This window comes from Agelaius tricolor, unplaced genomic scaffold (assembly GCF_023055355.1).
Source record: "Agelaius tricolor isolate 1412-34295 unplaced genomic scaffold, bAgeTri1.0.p SCAF_35, whole genome shotgun sequence".
NCBI lineage: Eukaryota > Metazoa > Chordata > Aves > Passeriformes > Icteridae > Agelaius > Agelaius tricolor.
In genome coordinates, this window is record NW_027269295.1 from 803,180 (window position 1) to 820,861 (window position 17,682).

The following is a 17,682-nucleotide window of genomic DNA, read 5'->3' on the forward strand; positions in this document are numbered from 1 at the left end:
GCTGGCACAGGCACTGAGGGTGGCATTCCCTGCCTGCAGAGCTGGCACAGGCAATCAGGGTGGCATTCCCTGCCTGCAGAGCTGGCAGCAATCCTGACTTTTTGCCAACTCATGGCACCATGAGGAGTGACAGGTTCTGGGAGAGGCTGTTCCAGACAGGGCTTGGTGACACTTCAGGGAACAAAGGACTCCAAGGTTAACAGGATTATTGTTACTCAGCACTATTATTGCACAGCACTATTATTGCACAGCACTATTCAGCAGCCCCCATGATCTGAAGCTTTACAAACCCCCCTTTTCTGGATCTATAGAAAGGAAAGGTGTAACCCCCTCACACTAGAGGAGGTGAGCGTGCCAGGAGCTCTCCCTCCTACCTGGGGTATTTTTATCAGAGATGGCTTTAAAAATACTTCTCAAAGAAAGTCTCTTATGCAAGAAGTTAGCTCAGGACTGCTGAGGTGCAGCCTAGCTCCACCAACAGAGACTCCTCCAGCAGGGATGGCCTCACCCTGGTACCAAAGGGACAAAGGGCACAAAGTCCCCTGTGGGCAGCCTGACAGAGGGGCTCATCTGCATGGTGGGACAGCTCTGGAAGGAAAGCACAAGGCTGGGAGAGCTGAGGTTATTCAGCCTGGAGAAGGCTCCAGGGAGAGCTCAGAGCTCCTCCCAGGGCCCCCAGGACAAGGCCTGGAGGGACAGGACACAGGGAATGGCCTGAAGGAGGGTAGGGTTAGCTGGGAAATTAGGAACAAATTGTCCCTGGCAGGGTGGGCAGGCCTGGCACAGGTGCCCAGAGCAGCCCCTGCATCCCTGGCAGTGCCCAAGGCCAGGCTGGACACTGGGGCTGGGAGCACCTGGGAGAGGGGAAGGTGACCCTGGGACAGGGGAAGGTGTCCCTGGGAGAGGGGAAGGTGTCCCTGCCATGGCAGGGGTGGCACTGGAAGAGCTTTAAGGTCCCCTTTCCAACCCAAACCCTTCTGTGGTTCTCTGAACACACATTTCCTGCCTGCCTGGTCCCCATGTCTTTGTTGATTAATGCTGAGTGAAGGCATGAAAAGGAGATGGGGTCCCCCCACCTGGGGCTCTCAGGAGCCAGCCCAAGCACAGGCAGGCACTGAGCAGGGCCCAGCCAAAGCCAGGCTCAGCTCAAGCTGGGCTCTGTGTGCTGGTGCCAAACCAAGCAGGAAGCAGACTGGAACCTGTCTGCTGCCAATCCCCCTCAGTCACATCCCATAAAACCCCTGAGTGCCCCCTACAGCCACCACTCCCTCCTGGCAGCTGCCACCTCAACCTGCAGGCGATTCAACACCCACATCCTCCCCAGCTCCCTCTCCTTTCCCTGCACTTTCAGCCTCTCCAGCCCCTTTCCTTCCTCTGCACTTCCAGGCTGTCTCTGGGACAGGAGGGAGGGAGCAAAGGGGCTGCTTGTGTGTCAGGAGCCCTTGCAGGGGCTGTGCTTCACTGCACCCTGCTCCAAAGCAGGAGAGTGTCTGGAGAGCTCCTTAGGAGTTTTTGACTCATTAACATTTCCACCAGGGATCAAAGAATAGATTAAAAATATCTAAGTACAATTCCTGCTATGGAAAAGGAATATAGAAAAAACCTGCCCAGATGCCTTTCCCTGAACCCTGGCATCCCCATCCCATCCCATCCCCATCCCCATCCCCATCCCCATCCCCATCCCATCCCATCCCATCCCATCCCATCCCCATCCCATCCCATCCCCATCCCATCCCATCCCATCCCCTTCCCCATCCCATCCCCATCCCCTTCCCCATCCCATCCCCATCCCCATCCCATCCCATCCCCATCCCCATCCCCTTCCCCATTCCATCCCCATCCCATCCCCATCCCCATCCCCATCCTATCCCCATCCCATCCCATCCCCATCCCCATCCCATCCCCATCCCATCCCATCCCCATCCCATCCCCATTCCCATTCCCATTCCCATCCCCATCCCCATCCCCATCCCCATCCCATCCCCATCCCATCCCATCCCCATCCCCATCCTCCCATCCCATCCCATCCCCATCCCCATGCCATCCCCCATCCCCATCCCCATCCCCATCCCATCCCATCCCCATCCCATCCCCATCCCCATCCCATCCCCATCCCCATCCCATCCCTATCCCATCCCATCCCTATCCCATCCCATCCCCATCCCATCCCCATCCCCATCCCATCCCTATCCCATCCCATCCCATTCCCATCCCATCCCCATCCCCATCCCCATCCCCATCCCATCCTCATCCCCATCCCCATCCCCATCCCATCCCATCCCCATCCCCATCCCCATCCCATCCCCTTCCCCATCCCCATCCCCATGCCATCCCCATCCCCATCCCATCCCCATCCCCATCCCATCCCATCCCCATCCCCATCCCCATCCCATCCCCTTCCCCATCCCCATCCCATCCCATCCCATCCCCATCCCCTTCCCCATTCCCATCCCTGCCAGCCTCATTAGGGATGCCCAGCAACACCCTGCAGACAAAGCCCGGGCAAACAAAGTGTGGGGAGAAGGGGGAAGGGGGGAGAAGGGGATTTTTTCCCTTTTTCTGCAAAGAAAGGAGTGTGGAGGAATTCCTCATTCACTGATCTGGAGAATGCATTAATATCCCAAGTGTTGGCACAGCCCCCCGTGCTCGGGGGACCAACAATGACTCCGAGTCTGGGATCTTCAAATAAACCCCCCCTGCTGTCATGGCCACCAGGAAAGAGAATAACAGCAATATTAGCTGACCTTCATCTTGTTGTTTCCCCAGACCTGACTGCTAGACCTCTGTTTGCCTGTTACTAGGATTTCTTGGCTGAAAAATGTGAGCATTTCCTAGACGATAAAGAGGCAGTTTATTAGGTAAATAAACCAGGCCCTAAGCAGCCTCTGCTGCCTGATAATGAGGAGGGAAGGAAAGGCCCAGACCTCCCTGCACCACCTAAAACAACCCCAATCAGGGCTCTCTGGCTACCACCACACGCAGATTTTTCAACAGACAGTTAATGAACAAGAGAAGGTCACTCCAGCCCAGCCAACTTGTGCTCAAAACCATTTGCTGAGAACACTATAGGCCATAAAAATCCCAGCAGGCACTGTCTGTATCCTATAAAACTGTCCCTCCGTGGAAGCAGATAGCAGTTTAAAATAAGAGTGTATTCTTTCAGGCTCCTGACAAAAGAAAGATGTTTACAGAGGAGGGCTGGGAAGGAGAGGCTGGGGACACCCTGCACCATGCCCTGCCTCCCTCAGCCCCAGGAGCCACAGTGACAATCATCATTCATTATCAGGCACACAACGACCCCGGGGTGAGGTGCAAGCCCACAGCACCTCCCTCAAAAAGCTGCTGCAAACTGGAGCCAAGTTTCCCAAGTTTTCCCCATGCACCTCGCAGATAAATGCAATAACCAGGTGGATTCAGAAAGCATGGCTTGCAAAATGAGGCTTCCACTGAAGCAGAGCCAGTGGCACTGCTTTCCTTGCCAAAAGAGCAATGTTCTGGTGCAGGATTTTTGAATGTTTAGGAGACAAGTATTACACAGGAGCTACTGAGTGTCACAGCCCATCTGTGGTACAACACAGCCTCAGTGCAGCCATGCCCCACAGCCACAGAGCCCAGAACCCCCCAGAATGTCACAGCAAGGCCACTGGCACAGGCTGAGCATCCTGCAGCAGAAGTTTCTGAAGCAGCCAGGCTGCACATTCAGCCCAGATCTGGTTCCTGCCACCAGCACCCGGCTGGGCTCACAAAGAGCTGTGACATTCCAAGGTCACTGCAAACAGCAGCTCCAGGATGGCACAGCAGCTCCAGTGCGAGCCCTGTCACCCTGTGTGACATCCAGCCCCCATCCCCTCCGTGTGACACTGAGCAAGGGGCGCAGAGCCCGCCTGGAGCCTGTGACAGTGACAGGGACATGGAAGGGATCTTCCCCAGGGCTGCACAAAAATTTCGATTTTCACCTCAAGTCAGGACATTTCCTAAAGCAACAGCAGAGCTGACCAATCCCCCACAAGGGCAGGGCTTTCCTACTGCTCTCCCCATGAGGACACTGCTCCTCCAGCCACTGGCACGATGGCAGGAGTCCCACTGCACTTCTGCAAAACAAGAAGCATTTGAGATCCCAGCCCCTGCTGATTTATATCCCTGGGTTCTGCTGGGATCAGCATCCTCCACACATCTCAGAAAGCCCTGAAGAGACAACACAACCACTTGTCCCTAGCAGCCTCATTTCCCCCTGACCACATCCTCCGTGCATTGTTGTGGCCCTGCAGTGCCCGGGGCTGGCCAAGCACAGAATTCCAGATGCTGCCCCTCTCCCTGCCCTGGCCTTGGCAAGCACAGAATTCCAGATGCTGCCCCTCTCCCTGCCCTGGCCTTGGCAAGCACAGAATTCCAGATGCTGCCCCTCTCCCTGCCCTGGGCAAACACAAAATTCCAGATGCTGGAATGCCCTGCCTGGGCACTGTGTGCTCAGCACAGCTCTGGCTCGGGGGATCCAGGGTAACACCCTCAAGGGAGGCTGCAAAAGGCTCAGCATTCAGGAGCCAAAGATGAAGGCAGAATTTCAGTCTGCAGGAATCACTACAAGCCTTTAACCCAGATGATTTCCCCCCTAATTTGGGTTTGAACATGGCACGAAATCCCCGAGCCTGAGCACCGTTGGATTTCAGCTCCAGATCAGGGAGAGCAATTATTTTGTCATTGAGCATATTAGGAAAGAAAAGGCAGAAGGAGGCAAGTTTGAGCCTCTTTGGTAATGTACAAATTAACACATTTCATCACTGTTTTCAGAAATATAAATTAATGATTTAATTCTGCAACACGTATCCTTGGAAACCAAGCTGTAAGCAGTCGCACTGGGATGTTTCACACAATTCCATTTTCTCAATATTGAAACCCAATTAATTGCTTGGCCTTTTGCAGTGACGGGCAGCTTGGGTGAGCAGGGTGCCCAGGGGCTTAGTTCAGCACCAGATTTGCAGGATCCCACTACGTGGGCTGACAACAGCTGCTCTAAATCTCCTGCTAGGTATGAGCAGGCTCTGATGAAGTTCAGTCTGTTTGAACAGCTGCATATGCAAATGTAATTAAGAAGATCTCGATTGCCTTTTGCTCCCCCTCTCCCTTCCTCCTGATGGGGAGGGATGGCATTTCCCTGCTCCAGGCTGCAGCCTCTGCCTGCCTGACACCTCACAGCCCAGGCCCAGAAACGCCACTCTGGGGTGTCCTTAGAGCCAGGCATGAAGGCAGGACTGATGCACCAGGCCCTTCCCCTCACCTGAGCCAGGACAGGTACCCCAAAATCAGAGCCAGAGCCAGGGGGGAACTGCAGCACCCACAAAATGTAGGGAAGAAACAGCTCTGAGCATGCCCAGGTCTGACCAACCTGGGCAGGATGGAGGCTCCAGAGCAAACCAAGGCTAATTAGAACAGGAAACCAAAAATTAAAGAGGGGAGAGAACACTGGGAGTGCACTGAGAGGAAATCAGATCATGCAGAGCTAACCAGGTTAGCTGGTCAGTCATGAAATTCTTGGACAGAGGAAGTGACAGATCCTACCCACACAGACTTCAGCAAAGTGATGCAGCCCCAGATGGGAAAGCCTGGAATGAAAACCTGGGGATTAGCAGAGCTGGAGGGGCAGGAAACTGGTGAGAGGGGAAGTGGCGTTGAAAGAAGGACCAGAATGGATGGAGGTCACTGGCAGAGCTCCTCCAGGAATGGTCAGCAGGCTGAGCTTATTAAATATTTTTATTAATGACCTTGGCACGAGAAGTGAGTGTGCTAATGACATCTGCTGCTGACACAAAGCTGGAAAGCAGCAGCAGCACACAGGAAAGCTGGGACTGGACGGGGGAAAAAATGGGAAACTGTGAAGATGAATGGAGAAAGAGTGAAATTCCATGGGAGGGGAGAGGAAGCCACGCTCTGGGGACAAACAATGGTTTTTGCTGGGGGTTGGAAAGAAAATGAACTCGAGTGGAAAATGTTCAAGAGTAAGAAAGGCCCAAGCAAGCAGCTCAAAACCAAAATGACTGAGTCACCAACGTGCTGGACCTGCAGTATTTCCAACAGCCAGAGAAGAGCTGGAGCTGCTGGACAAGCCAGGTTAGAGGGTTTACAGAAACCCAGAGCAGCCCAGGGATGCTGCACTTGGTTCCTGTGCTTAAACATCCAGAAGGTTTAAGTAGGAAGGAGTGTAAAAAAAAAGACTTGGCAGAAACCAGATTAGTTTAGGAGATGAAAATGTGAAGACACTTGTTCAAATAAAGCTGGGAGGGCACACTGGGTGATCTCCTGGACACACACATTTGAGGGGAAAAATGAAAAAAGAGGAAAGAACTATTCAGGACAGCAGAACAAGGGCTGCACGTGGGCATCATGAAGTATCCCTGACAGGCCCAGGCTGGAAATAAGTTTATGACCATTTCAGCCTTGCAATAGGAGTAATGGGGGGGAAAAAACAAGCTTGTTCTCAGAAACTGATCCTGAAGGGATCCTCTGACCCAGAAGGTCCCATCTTTTCCTGCTCAACACACACAGAGCTGACAGCACCAGGACATGCTGTGCTTCCACCTGGGACTCATAGAGCGAATCCAAACCACCTTTTTCTCACAAAAAACCCTGTTTATGGCTGCTTAGGTCCATCCTCTTTCATCAGCTGAATCCATTGCAACGCCTCACACCAGCAAATATTTGAGAAGTGCATACAGTGAGTGTGAGGAGGAGGAGGAGGAGGCAGAGCAAGGCCAGGAGCTGGCTGGAGGGCACAAGGGCACTGCAGGAGTGGGCACCAGGCTGGGACACTGCCACCAGGCTGGGGACACTGCCACCAGGCTGGGACATGGGCACCAGGCTGGGACACTGCCACCAGGTTGAGGACACTGCCACCAGGCTGGGACACGGGCACCAGGCTGGGGACACTGCCACCAGGCTGGGGACATGGGCACCAGGCTGGGGACACTGCCACCAGGCTGGGACATGGGCACCAGGCTGGGACATGGGCACCAGGCTGGGGACATTGCCACCAGGCTGGGGACACTGCCACCAGGCTGGGGACACTGCCACCAGGCTGGGACATGGGCACCAGGCTGGGACACTGCCACCAGGCTGGGGACACTGCCACCAGGCTGGGACACTGCCACCAGGCTGGGACATGGGCACCAGGCTGGGGACATTGCCACCAGGCTGGGACACTGCCACCAGGCTGGGGACACTGCCACCAGGTTGAGGACACTGCCACCAGGCTGGGACATGGGCACCAGGCTGGGACATGGGCACCAGGCTGGGACACTGCTACCAGGCTGGGACACTGCCACCAGGCTGGGGACACGGGCACCAGGTTGAGGACACTGCCACCAGGCTGGGACATGGGCACCAGGCTGGGGACACTGCCACCAGGCTGGGACACTGCCACCAGGCTGGGACATGGGCACCAGGCTGGGACACTGCCACCAGGCTGGGACACTGCCACCAGGCTGGGACATGGGCACCAGGCTGGGACATGGGCACCAGGCTGGGACACTGCCACCAGGCTGGGGACACACACACACTATGCCACCAGCACAGGAAAACATCCCAGCTGCCAGGCCAAGAGTTGTGATCCCATCAGAGGCTGCACAGGTGACTCAGAGCAGGGCAGCTGTCAGGGCAGCTCTGGGAGGAACAGCAGAGTAACTCCTGCAAGAGTCAGATTGCAGGAAAGGCTGATTTCATGGCAACAGAACCAGCTCCTCCTCCCCACTGAGCAAAAAACAAATGGATGGGGACTTGCTCATCTGAACACACAGGAAACGTCAGAGGAACAAACCTGAGCAGCTGCCATCGTAATTTATAAAACAAATTAAATCCATGGCAAAAATAAGCAAAGCTTAGAACAGAGAGATCACAGAACCTGGCAGGAAAAGGCCCCAGCCTGCATGAATCATTATTTTCTAGAGGAAACCTTATATAATCCAAGCTACCCTGTTTTAAAACAAACCAAACCTTCCAAAAACTCCACTGAAAGGGTTCAGCAAAGCTCTGGTTTTCATTCAGGTGTTTTGGCAAGGTTAAAACCAGTATCCCACCTGGTGCAGATTAATCTGCTGGAGTTTCCAGCCTGCCCTCGGCATCCCTGGGCAGGAGGGGGAGCTGAGCCCTCACCTGGGGCCGAGGAGGTGCTGGGATTGCATTGCCATCTGCTGGAACAGGGGGAAACAGGGACAAACTGCTCTGAGCTCCCCAGGCCACAGCTCCTGCCCCGGAGGGATCTGCTGTGCCTGCTCCTCATTCCCATTTATCTGAGAGGGCACAGAGGAGAACGAGGTCTGCTGCCCTCAGGCTGCTGGGAAGGGGATGGACACAGACTCATCCATCACAAATAAAAGCTCCCCCTTTTGTTTTTCTGCTTGTCAGAGTTTTCTGTGCTGCTTCCCCAGGAAACAAGAGCAGCAGGAGAACACCAGAGAGGGACTGGGCTGGGACCAGGAGTGCCCAGCTCCCGTCCCCAAAATTCACCCTTCAGCAGGAGCTGAAGCATTTCTGACCCCACACATGGCACAGCTGAGGTGCAGCCACCTCTGTGCAGGTCACATCTGTGGCCTGAGCACCCAAAGCCCCCTTGGCTGCTCCAGACACAAACACTTGAGGATGTTCTATCACAGCCAAAGCCTGGCTTAACCATCCTCTCTACCCATGGTCTTTAGGGAAGGAACCAAACAAAAAATCCCACTGCAAAACTCAAGGATGGGGGAAAGTTACCCCAAAAGCACCAAAGCCCTGTTTCCCCCAGCATCTCCACATTAATTACACTTCAATTTATTTGCAAAATTTTAAATGCAGTTCTTAGGAGGACGTTCTAAGGGTTGAAGCTTCTAATAAAACCATTTCTTGAGGAATGGTCAGTGGGTGTCACTCTGCAGAAAGCCCTAAAGGTGCCCAGGCTGGCAGAGAGAGGCCAGAGCACCCAAGAGCAGCCGTGGTGAGGCTGAGCAGGCAGGACTGTGCACACACAGCCTTTCCTGGAGCAAAGCTGGTACAGCCAGCCTGGCACTTGACTGATGAGCTGTGTGAACACCCTGCTGAAAGCTCAATGCAAATTTCTGAAATCCAAGAAACTTATATGTCCCCAGCACCCCTGCTAACGCCCAGCACTCGCTGGGAAGGGGGAAAACAATGCCAGGCACTGTGCAAACATTTGCCTGTGGATGACTGATGATTTTCAACAATAATTTCATAAATGTGGAGGAGGCTGGAGTCCATCCCGTGGTTATCCCTGCACTGCAATCCTGGGAGTGCCCAGTGCCACCAGTGTGGGGCTGCCTGAGGCCACTGGGACACAGCACAGCCTTCCCTGGGCACGGCACAGGGGCTGGCACTGGCAGCAGCTCAGGGACAGCCAGAAAAATGGCCCTGAAAATCAGCTGTGAATGGAACAACCCCCCCAGGACAAGCTGAGGGCTGTGCCAGGCTGAGGGAATGCCCAGGGCACAGCCCCAAGGGCAGCCCTGGGCTCACCAGAGGGCACTGGGAACAGCCCCACAGCTGGAAACGGGGTTTGCATGAGAGGCAGATGTTGAAATATTGATTAAAGCTGGGCTTCACCAGCAATCCTTTGATTTTCTGATGATACTGGCTGCTAACAAAGACACACCCATTAATGCATGACATTCCTGCTTGTAAAACAGGGATTATTCCATTATTGCAGCCAGGGTGCTCTGCCTGTATCCACAGCCCCTGGCTCCAGCACAGGCACTCAGCAGCAGAATAAAAAGACATCACCATTTCAAAAAGGAGGGAAAAACACATTACCAGCCACAGCTGGAGCAGAGGGGAGATTGCTCTGGGGGAGCAAGGGCGAGGGCTGAGCACTCACCCTGCTTCAAACCCAAAGTAAGGCACCAAACCCAGGGAGTTACTGAATTTGATCAATTGAATTTGATCCATTTAAATGATAAACAGGCACTCTGGCAGGGCCCCCTGGCAGGTGCCAGTTTCCTGCTGCTTGGCCTCATTCCAGGGGCAATCCCATGTACAGGGAGGGTATTTGTGATCCCAGTGCACCAGTTCACCCCAGTGCCAGGACAAGGGTGGAAGGGGATGGGAGGAATGCTGCTGAAGCCTGTGTGCTCAGCATTGCTGCTCCACAGCTCAGGCCAGGGCAGGAGGAAGCAGCCAGCTGAGGCAATTTGGTGTTTGCTTATGCCCAAATTGTTATGCAAACACAGGAAGACCTATGGGAGCAGAGGGAGCAGGCACCAGAGGCTGCACTTCTCACCAAAGCCAAATGTTTTCCAATGTGCAAAGGGTGAGAGAGGTCACCCCCAAGGAATCCAGGCCAGGATCCTCCCAGCCTTCCTTCTCCCATCCTCCTCCTCCTCCTCTGAAATTCCCCAGGCAGCCAGGATGGGCTTTCTGAGTTAAAGAGACAGCCTCATCATCAGGCAACATGCCTGGGGCTGCACTTGCAGGAGGAATCTGAAAATGGGGAGAAATCCCCCCTGGACCCCTGGGACAGATCCCTGCCCACCCCCACCCAAGCTGGGCTGCCCTGGACTCGTGAGCAAAACGAAGCCACAGGAATTAAGGGGAGACTCCAAAGGCACACAGGGCTACTCAGCATCATTCAAGTGCACTCACTTTTAAATTAAATCCATCTTGCATCAACATCCAAGATCTAAAATAAAAGAGTCAGTCATGAACTCTGCAGTCACGCCTCTAATTCCAGCTGCAGTTGGTACGGGAGAACTCGGAGACAAATGACTCTGACAAGTCAACTTTAACCCCCAGAAGAAGCCACAGGTTTCCATCAGCCTCCATCAAGCAAGCTTTCAAAACCTTATCACGGATGGAGAGCCAGATAAATCCCTGGAACTGTCAGTGCAGGAGAGATGCTTCACTGCCAGTGTGAGCTGGGGAGCTCTGCAGGCAGAGCCTCACAGCCACAGCCAGGCTGGGACCACCTCAGCCTTGGCTTTCTCTTTACTGAGCCACATAAACCCGATTTCAGCCACTTCTGACTGTGAGTTAAAATTCTATAGAGCACTGTGAGTCTTCTGGCACGATAAAAACCAGACCCAGACATGCTGATCCTGACCTGAACTGCCACCACCTCCCCAGGGACTTCATCCCCCAGTCACTCACTCTCCCCACTCAAAGGCACTTTCTCCTCCATCCACAGCAGCCTGTCCTGGTCAGAGCTCCAGCCCCCAGCTCTCCATCCAAACCTGCCTGCAGATACCCCTGTCCTTGGCTCTCTGCAGAGGGAGGCCAGCTTAGTTCAGCAGCTTGCACATCACTGCAGGGGTCACCAGGAAGGATTTCATGCCTGGCAGGCTCTGAGTGCTGCTGGGTTAGGAGCTCATTCCTGCAGGACACCCCAGGAATGCCCCTGCAGCCCCACTCCCTGCTGTGCCAGCTTTGTGAGAGCTGGTAGCAAGTTTGTGTACAGCTAATTAACATGCACCGCTCTGATTTCAAACCATTTCTTACAATCAGGACATTGTGCAAGGCTGGAGTCAAATGGCTGAAGGAAATTAACTGCACCAGCACTTCAGCACAGCCAGTCAGAGCTGCTGGGGCTTGTGCCTCGGGGGGGAGCATTGCACAGCAATTAGCAACAGTTAATAGCTGCACATCCTCAGTGAACAACCGCCCTGGGGAGGCCTCAGCTTTGAGCTTTTATATTTTTCAGACTCTGTGCTGGCTAGGTGTGCAGTTCTGAGTTCATGGTGAGGGATGGTGAGCTCTGTGCTCAGAGCAGGTCCTGCTCCAGCTGGGGACCAAGGACAAATGATCCAAATCTCAGCCCAGGAGCACAAACCCCGTGGGCTGGAGAGAGAAAAACAAGGATGGGACTGGATGGGCTGGAGCTGGAATGGGACAATGAACTGCAAGATGCAAATGGAGCAGAACTGATCCAAGGGAGAGACCCCGTGCCCGGCCGTGCATTTTGGGGCCATTTTGGTTCATTTTGGGTTCATTTTGTGACCATTTTGGTTCACCTTGGGTGCAGCCCTGGCTGGGCTCTGGTGCTGCCCAAGGTGGATCCATGGAGGAGATGCTTTGAATAAATCCCTGCTTTATTCTGGGACTCTGCCCAGCCTCTGCTCCAGCTCAGCCTCCCAAGGCATCCCTGGCTGGGTGTTTGCCCTGCACCCCTGGCTGTCTGTCCTGCGCCCCTGGCTGTCTGTCCTGCACCCCATGGTGTCTGTCCTGCACCCCTGGCTGTCTGTCCTGTGCCCCTGGCTGTCTGTCCTGCCCCCCATGGTGTCTGTCCTGTGCCCCTGGCTGTCTGTCCTGCGCCCCTGGCTGTCTGTCCTGCGCCCCATGGTGTCTGTCCTGCACCCCATGGTGTCTGTCCCGCGCCCCTGGCTGTCTGTCCTGCGCCCCTGGCTGTCTGTCCTGCACCCCTGGCTGTCTGTCCTGCACCCCTGGCTGTCTGTCCTGCACCCCTGGCTGTCTGTCTTGTGCCCCATGGTGTCTGTCCTGCGCCCCTGGCTGTCTGTCCTGCGCCCCATGGTGTCTGTCCTGCACCCCATGGTGTCTGTCCTGCCCCCTGGCTGTCTGTCCTGCACCCCATGGTGTCTGTCCTGGGCCCCATGGTGTCTGTCCTGCACCCCATGGTGTCTGTCCTGCCCCCTGGCTGTCTGTCCTGCACCCCATGGTGTCTGTCCTGGGCCCCATGGTGTCTGTCCTGCACCCCATGGTGTCTGTCCTGCCCCCTGGCTGTCTGTCCTGCACCCCATGGTGTCTGTCCTGCCCCCTGGCTGTGTGTCCTGTGCCCCATGGTGTCTGTCCTGCGCCCCATGGTGTCTGTCCTGCACCCTTGGCTGTCTGTCCTGCACCCCATGGTGTCTGTCCTGCGCCCCATGGTGTCTGTCCTGCCCCCCATGGTGTCTGTCCTGCGCCCCATGGTGTCTGTCCTGCGCCCCTGGCTGTCTGTCCTGCCCCCTGGCTGTCTGTCCTGCGCCCCATGGTGTCTGTCCTGCGCCCCATGGTGTCTGTCCTGCGCCCCTGGCTGTCTGTCCTGCGCCCCATGGTGTCTGTCCTGCCCCCCATGGTGTCTGTCCTGCGCCCCATGGTGTCTGTCCTGCACCCCTGGCTGTCTGTCCTGCGCCCCATGGTGTCTGTCCTGCGCCCCATGGTGTCTGTCCTGCCCCCTGGCTGTCTGTCCTGCCCCCTGGCTGTGTGTCCTGCAGCCTCTCCTACCACAGGACGTGGATTTCCTCTCCACTGCCTGCACGTGCCGTGTCTGGCTGCGCAGCCGCCCGTCCGTGCTCTCCACCAGGCTCGTCAGGTCATCGATGATCTCTGGGGAGAGAGGAACAGGAAGGTCAAATGTGAGCCCACAGCACCCCTGCCCAGCCTCCCTCCTGCTGACAGCCCCAGAATGGAACCAGCTGCATCCCCCAGAGGGACACACCAGGGCTCCCTTCACGGAAAGGTCCAAATCCTGGGAGACAGCACCAGAGACTGCAGATCCAGGGCAGTGCCCCAGTGCTAGAGTGGAGGAGACAGTACAGAGCCTGAAGTGGAGGAAAAAATACAGCCTGAAACAGCAGCACCAGTCTAGGAGGTCGGGGAGGACAGGATGGTGGCAGCCACAGGGCTGAGGGGAACCCAAACCTCTCCTGACACAGCTGCAGCTGTTCCCTCAGGTCCCAGATGTTCATTGTGGAGGGTGTTTATGTCCTCAGTCTTATCAGGGAACAAGCACTGTATCACATAGAGATAAAACCAGGCTGATTGTACACAGAGATAGCAAAAAACACATAAAATTATCAAAGTTCTGCAGCACAAAGGAAATGTCCAAGGCACACAGAGCACGGAGGTTTTGCTCTCCCAGAGAGCTGAGACATTTGAGCACCATCCTTGCAGTGCATGATTCCATCTGCTCCACCAACACTCTGTCATCTCCAGTGAATCCCCATGTAAAATGATACCAGCATCTAAAAAACCCTGGGCTTTGAAAACACACAGCTTTCCTAAAGCCTGAGCTCCTGATTGCTGCCCTGCAGCCCAAACCACCCCTGAATCCCCACGAAGGGAGGGCAGGGGGCAAACTTCAACCACCCCCTGTGTTTAGCAAATATCAACTACCTCATGTTTTACCAAACATCAACCACCTCGTGTTTTACCAAATATCAACCATTCCCCTGTGTTTTACCAAACATCAACCACTTCCCTTTGTTCTGCCAAACATCAACCACTCCCCTGTATTTTACCAAATATCAACCACTCCCTGTGTTTTACCAAATATCAACCACCTCGTGTTTTACCAAATATCAACCATTCCCCTGTGTTTAGCAAACATCAACCACCTTGTGTTTTACCAAATATCAACCACCCCCCTGTATTTTACCAAACATCAACCACTTCCCTTTGTTCTGCCAAACATCAACCACCCCCGTGTTTCACCAAACATCAACCACCCCCCTGTGTTTTACCAAATATCAACCACCCCCCTGTGTTTTACCAAATATCAACCATTCCATTGTGTTTTACTAAACATCAACCACTCCCTGTGTTTTACCAAACATCAACCATTCCCCTGTGTTTTACCAAACATCAACCATTCCCCTGTGTTTTACCAAATATCAACCACTCCCCTGTGTTTTACCAAATATCAACCACCTTGTGTTTTACCAAACATCAACCATTCCCCTGTGTTTTACCAAACACCAACTACTCCCCTGTGTTTTACCAAACATCAACCACCCCCTGTGTTTTACCAAATATCAACCATTCCCCTGTGTTTTACCAAACATCAACCATTCCCCTGTGTTTTACCAAACACCAACTACTCCCCTGTGTTTTACCAAACATCAACCACCCCCTGTGTTTAGCAAATATCAACCACTCCCCTGTGTTTCACCCTCTGCATCTGACCATGCACCCCCCAACACTGCTCTATGCCAGACACAAACCCTCCTTATTTCAGAAGTTGTTTGCAATGTTTAAAATTATTGTTCATCAATATTAGGGCGCTCAGTATTGTCCATCCTACACCAACACACATTTTCCCAAGGGATGGGAGGCATTTTGTTTGAGCTCCAAGCTTTGCTCAGTTTGCAGTTCAGATATTCACTCTCCTCCCCCTTCCACCCAACTTTCCCAGGTCTGACATCTGCAAAGCCAACAATATTTTGGGGACACTTTATCTGTCCTGCGTGATTCAGCATACAGGAAGAGCAGGACAATGCTGCCTGCAAGGGCAGGACTGCTCATGTTTGCCTCTCCACCAAAAGAAGTGCTGCAAGTTCCCATCGTTGTCAAGGACAAAGTGATAAGCTTTGGGAAATTGGAGACTTCCCTCTGCCAGCACAGACCAGACCCTCCTTGAAAAACATCCTGGTGAACAAGCTGTAGCTAAATGAGAACAAATGTGAGCAGGAAAATTTTCTGTCATCATTTCAAAGCCCAAGGCACTGCAGTTGGGATTCTGTGTGGAGCCTCTCCTTTCCCATCCCCCTGCCAGGACCCACTGCTGAACCCAAGGGCTGCCCTGGCCATCCTGGAAGAAGCATTTCTCCAGATACAGGTACATAAAAAACATGTTCTGTGACACAGTCAGCTTCCAGGGGAGCAGGGCACTTCACCCACAGCTCAACAAGCACCCAGCCCTTCGATGTCTCAGCTGGGGCCTGGAGAATTCTGGAGGGCTCATGGCAGCACCTGGAGGTCTGAGCAGCTGGAATGGGGAGGAAGCACAAGGAGGTTCTGACCCCACTCCCAGCTGAACCAGAAATCCAGCCCAGAAGAGAAACATCCATCCATCCATCCATCCATCCATCCATCCATCCATCCCTCCCTCCATCATCCATCCATCCACCCATCCATCCCCTGTTGTGGTGACACCCAGGCACAGGGCAGTGCCCAACCTCCCTGTAAATTCAATATTTCTCTCCACTCCAAAGGAAATCCATGTTGGGAAAGGCAGAGTTGAAAATTAGCCCTGGATTTCTAAGGCGGGCACCGAGGAATCCGTGGCTAAGGAATTTCTCAGAGCACTGACCCTCCTCAGGTTCCTTTCCTGACCCACCTGCAGCCCCCCCTGCCCTTCAAGCTGGCAATTCCATGTTCCATCACCTCCCATTCAGCTGGCTATGCAAGGAGCAGGCTAAAAAAGGATGGAGAGAGAGCTGGCAGAGGGAGGGAGCAGACGGGGAAGGCAGGCTGGCTGCTGGTGACCTTCCAAAGGACACTCCTGTAGCACAGCCCTGCAGCCACCACTCAGCCAGGCCTCCCTTCAGGGCAGCAGGATCTTCTCCTTTCAGAGCAGCAGGATCTTCTCCTTTCAGGGCAGCAGGATCTTCTCCTTTCAGGGCAGCAGGATCTTCTCCTTTCAGGGCAGCAGGATCTTCTCCTTTCAGGGCAGCAGGATCTTCTCCTTACAGGGCAGCAGGATCTTCTCCTTACAGGGCAGCAGGATCTTCTCCTTTCAGGGCAGCAGGATCTTCTCCTTTCAGGGCAGCAGGATCTCAAAGCACAAGACAAAACCCAGGGCCCAAGCACTGAACTCAGAGTCCCTTAAGCACAGCCCAGGTGGGAGAGGTTTGGAGGTCAGTGCTGGAGGAGAGCTGGGCCAGGAGCTGCTCCATCAGCCCAAAGCCACTGTCACAGTTGTCCCCATTCCTGTGCTGCAGTGCCCAAAGCCACTGTCACAGCTGTCCCCACACCTGCCCACGTGTCCCTGTGCCCAGGGCCAGCCACCAGCCAGGCAGGAGGTGCTGGAGGCCAGCAGGAGCTCACACTCCCCATGGGAAGTGGTCAGTCCCTGCTGCAGGAAGGCAGAGGCACTTCCAGGTCTCCTCTCCTCCCTCTGCCAGGCCATGGCTTTTTCTTTTTTAAATCCCTTGGGAAGGGTGACCATCTCCTCCCATGCAGTGGAACAGGTTTTGGAGTTCTGCATACATGACTTTACACTAATTGTAAAATCACTGATTGTGGGGGTTGTTTTTTTCTGCTGGTTTTCTTTAAAATGCATAAAAAGTCACATTTGGTTTTGGCAATTCCATCTGTGACCTGCACTCATTCTGTCTGTGGAGTGAGAAACCCAAAAGCCAAACAGAGGAGGCCACGTGAAATTCAGCACTGGAGGAGAGAAGCAGACCTGGGGTTTGGTCAGTTCACAGAGTGGTGCTGCTGACCAAAGGTTTCCTTAGAATTGTTGGGATTTTCTGTGGATTGAAGCTGATGGATCACTCAATGGCATTTATTGATGAGCAATGCACCTGCAGGCCTGTCCCACTCCAGCCAGCCTTAGGAGAGCACAGAGAGCTGAAATCCCAACACAAACCCAATTACAGTGAGGCTGGAGCCCAGAGGAGAGGCCAGGCAGGCTTTCCCTCCCTCCCTCAGGTCCCTGGTGCCTCAGGAGAAGAGCTGGATACCAAAGAAATGAATCACAGAGGGAATGCCAGCCCCTATATGTCCAAACCCCATAATTGCACGGTAATAAGAAAGCAAAGCATTGTTCCAAGTGCCAGGGCTATGAAATGAAGATTGCAACTGATGTAAGCACATCAGAAACCTGAAGAACCTCAGCACCGTGTGCCAGCTGTAATGTCAAGGCAGAGTGAAAAGGGGAAAAATGCAGTAAAAAACACAAAGCCAGGAATCCTAATTTGTCTCCTGGCTGCAGCCATGGCAGGTTTTCACAGCCCCTCTGAGGTGTGCAGCTCCCTGTGCCAAAGGCAACAC

At 54.1% G+C, this 17,682-nt stretch overlaps 1 protein-coding gene across 1 annotated transcript in view; it reads right to left on the reverse strand.

Annotated features, from left to right (window-relative positions):
* The window catches only part of STX8 (syntaxin 8), an 82,811-nt gene that overhangs the window by 17,376 nt on the left and 47,753 nt on the right, over positions 1-17,682 (reverse strand). The window contains exon 7 of the mRNA XM_071452647.1: positions 13,189-13,290. Within this exon, the coding sequence (XP_071308748.1) occupies positions 13,189-13,290 (102 nt within the window). The remainder of the gene's footprint in view (positions 1-13,188; positions 13,291-17,682) is intronic.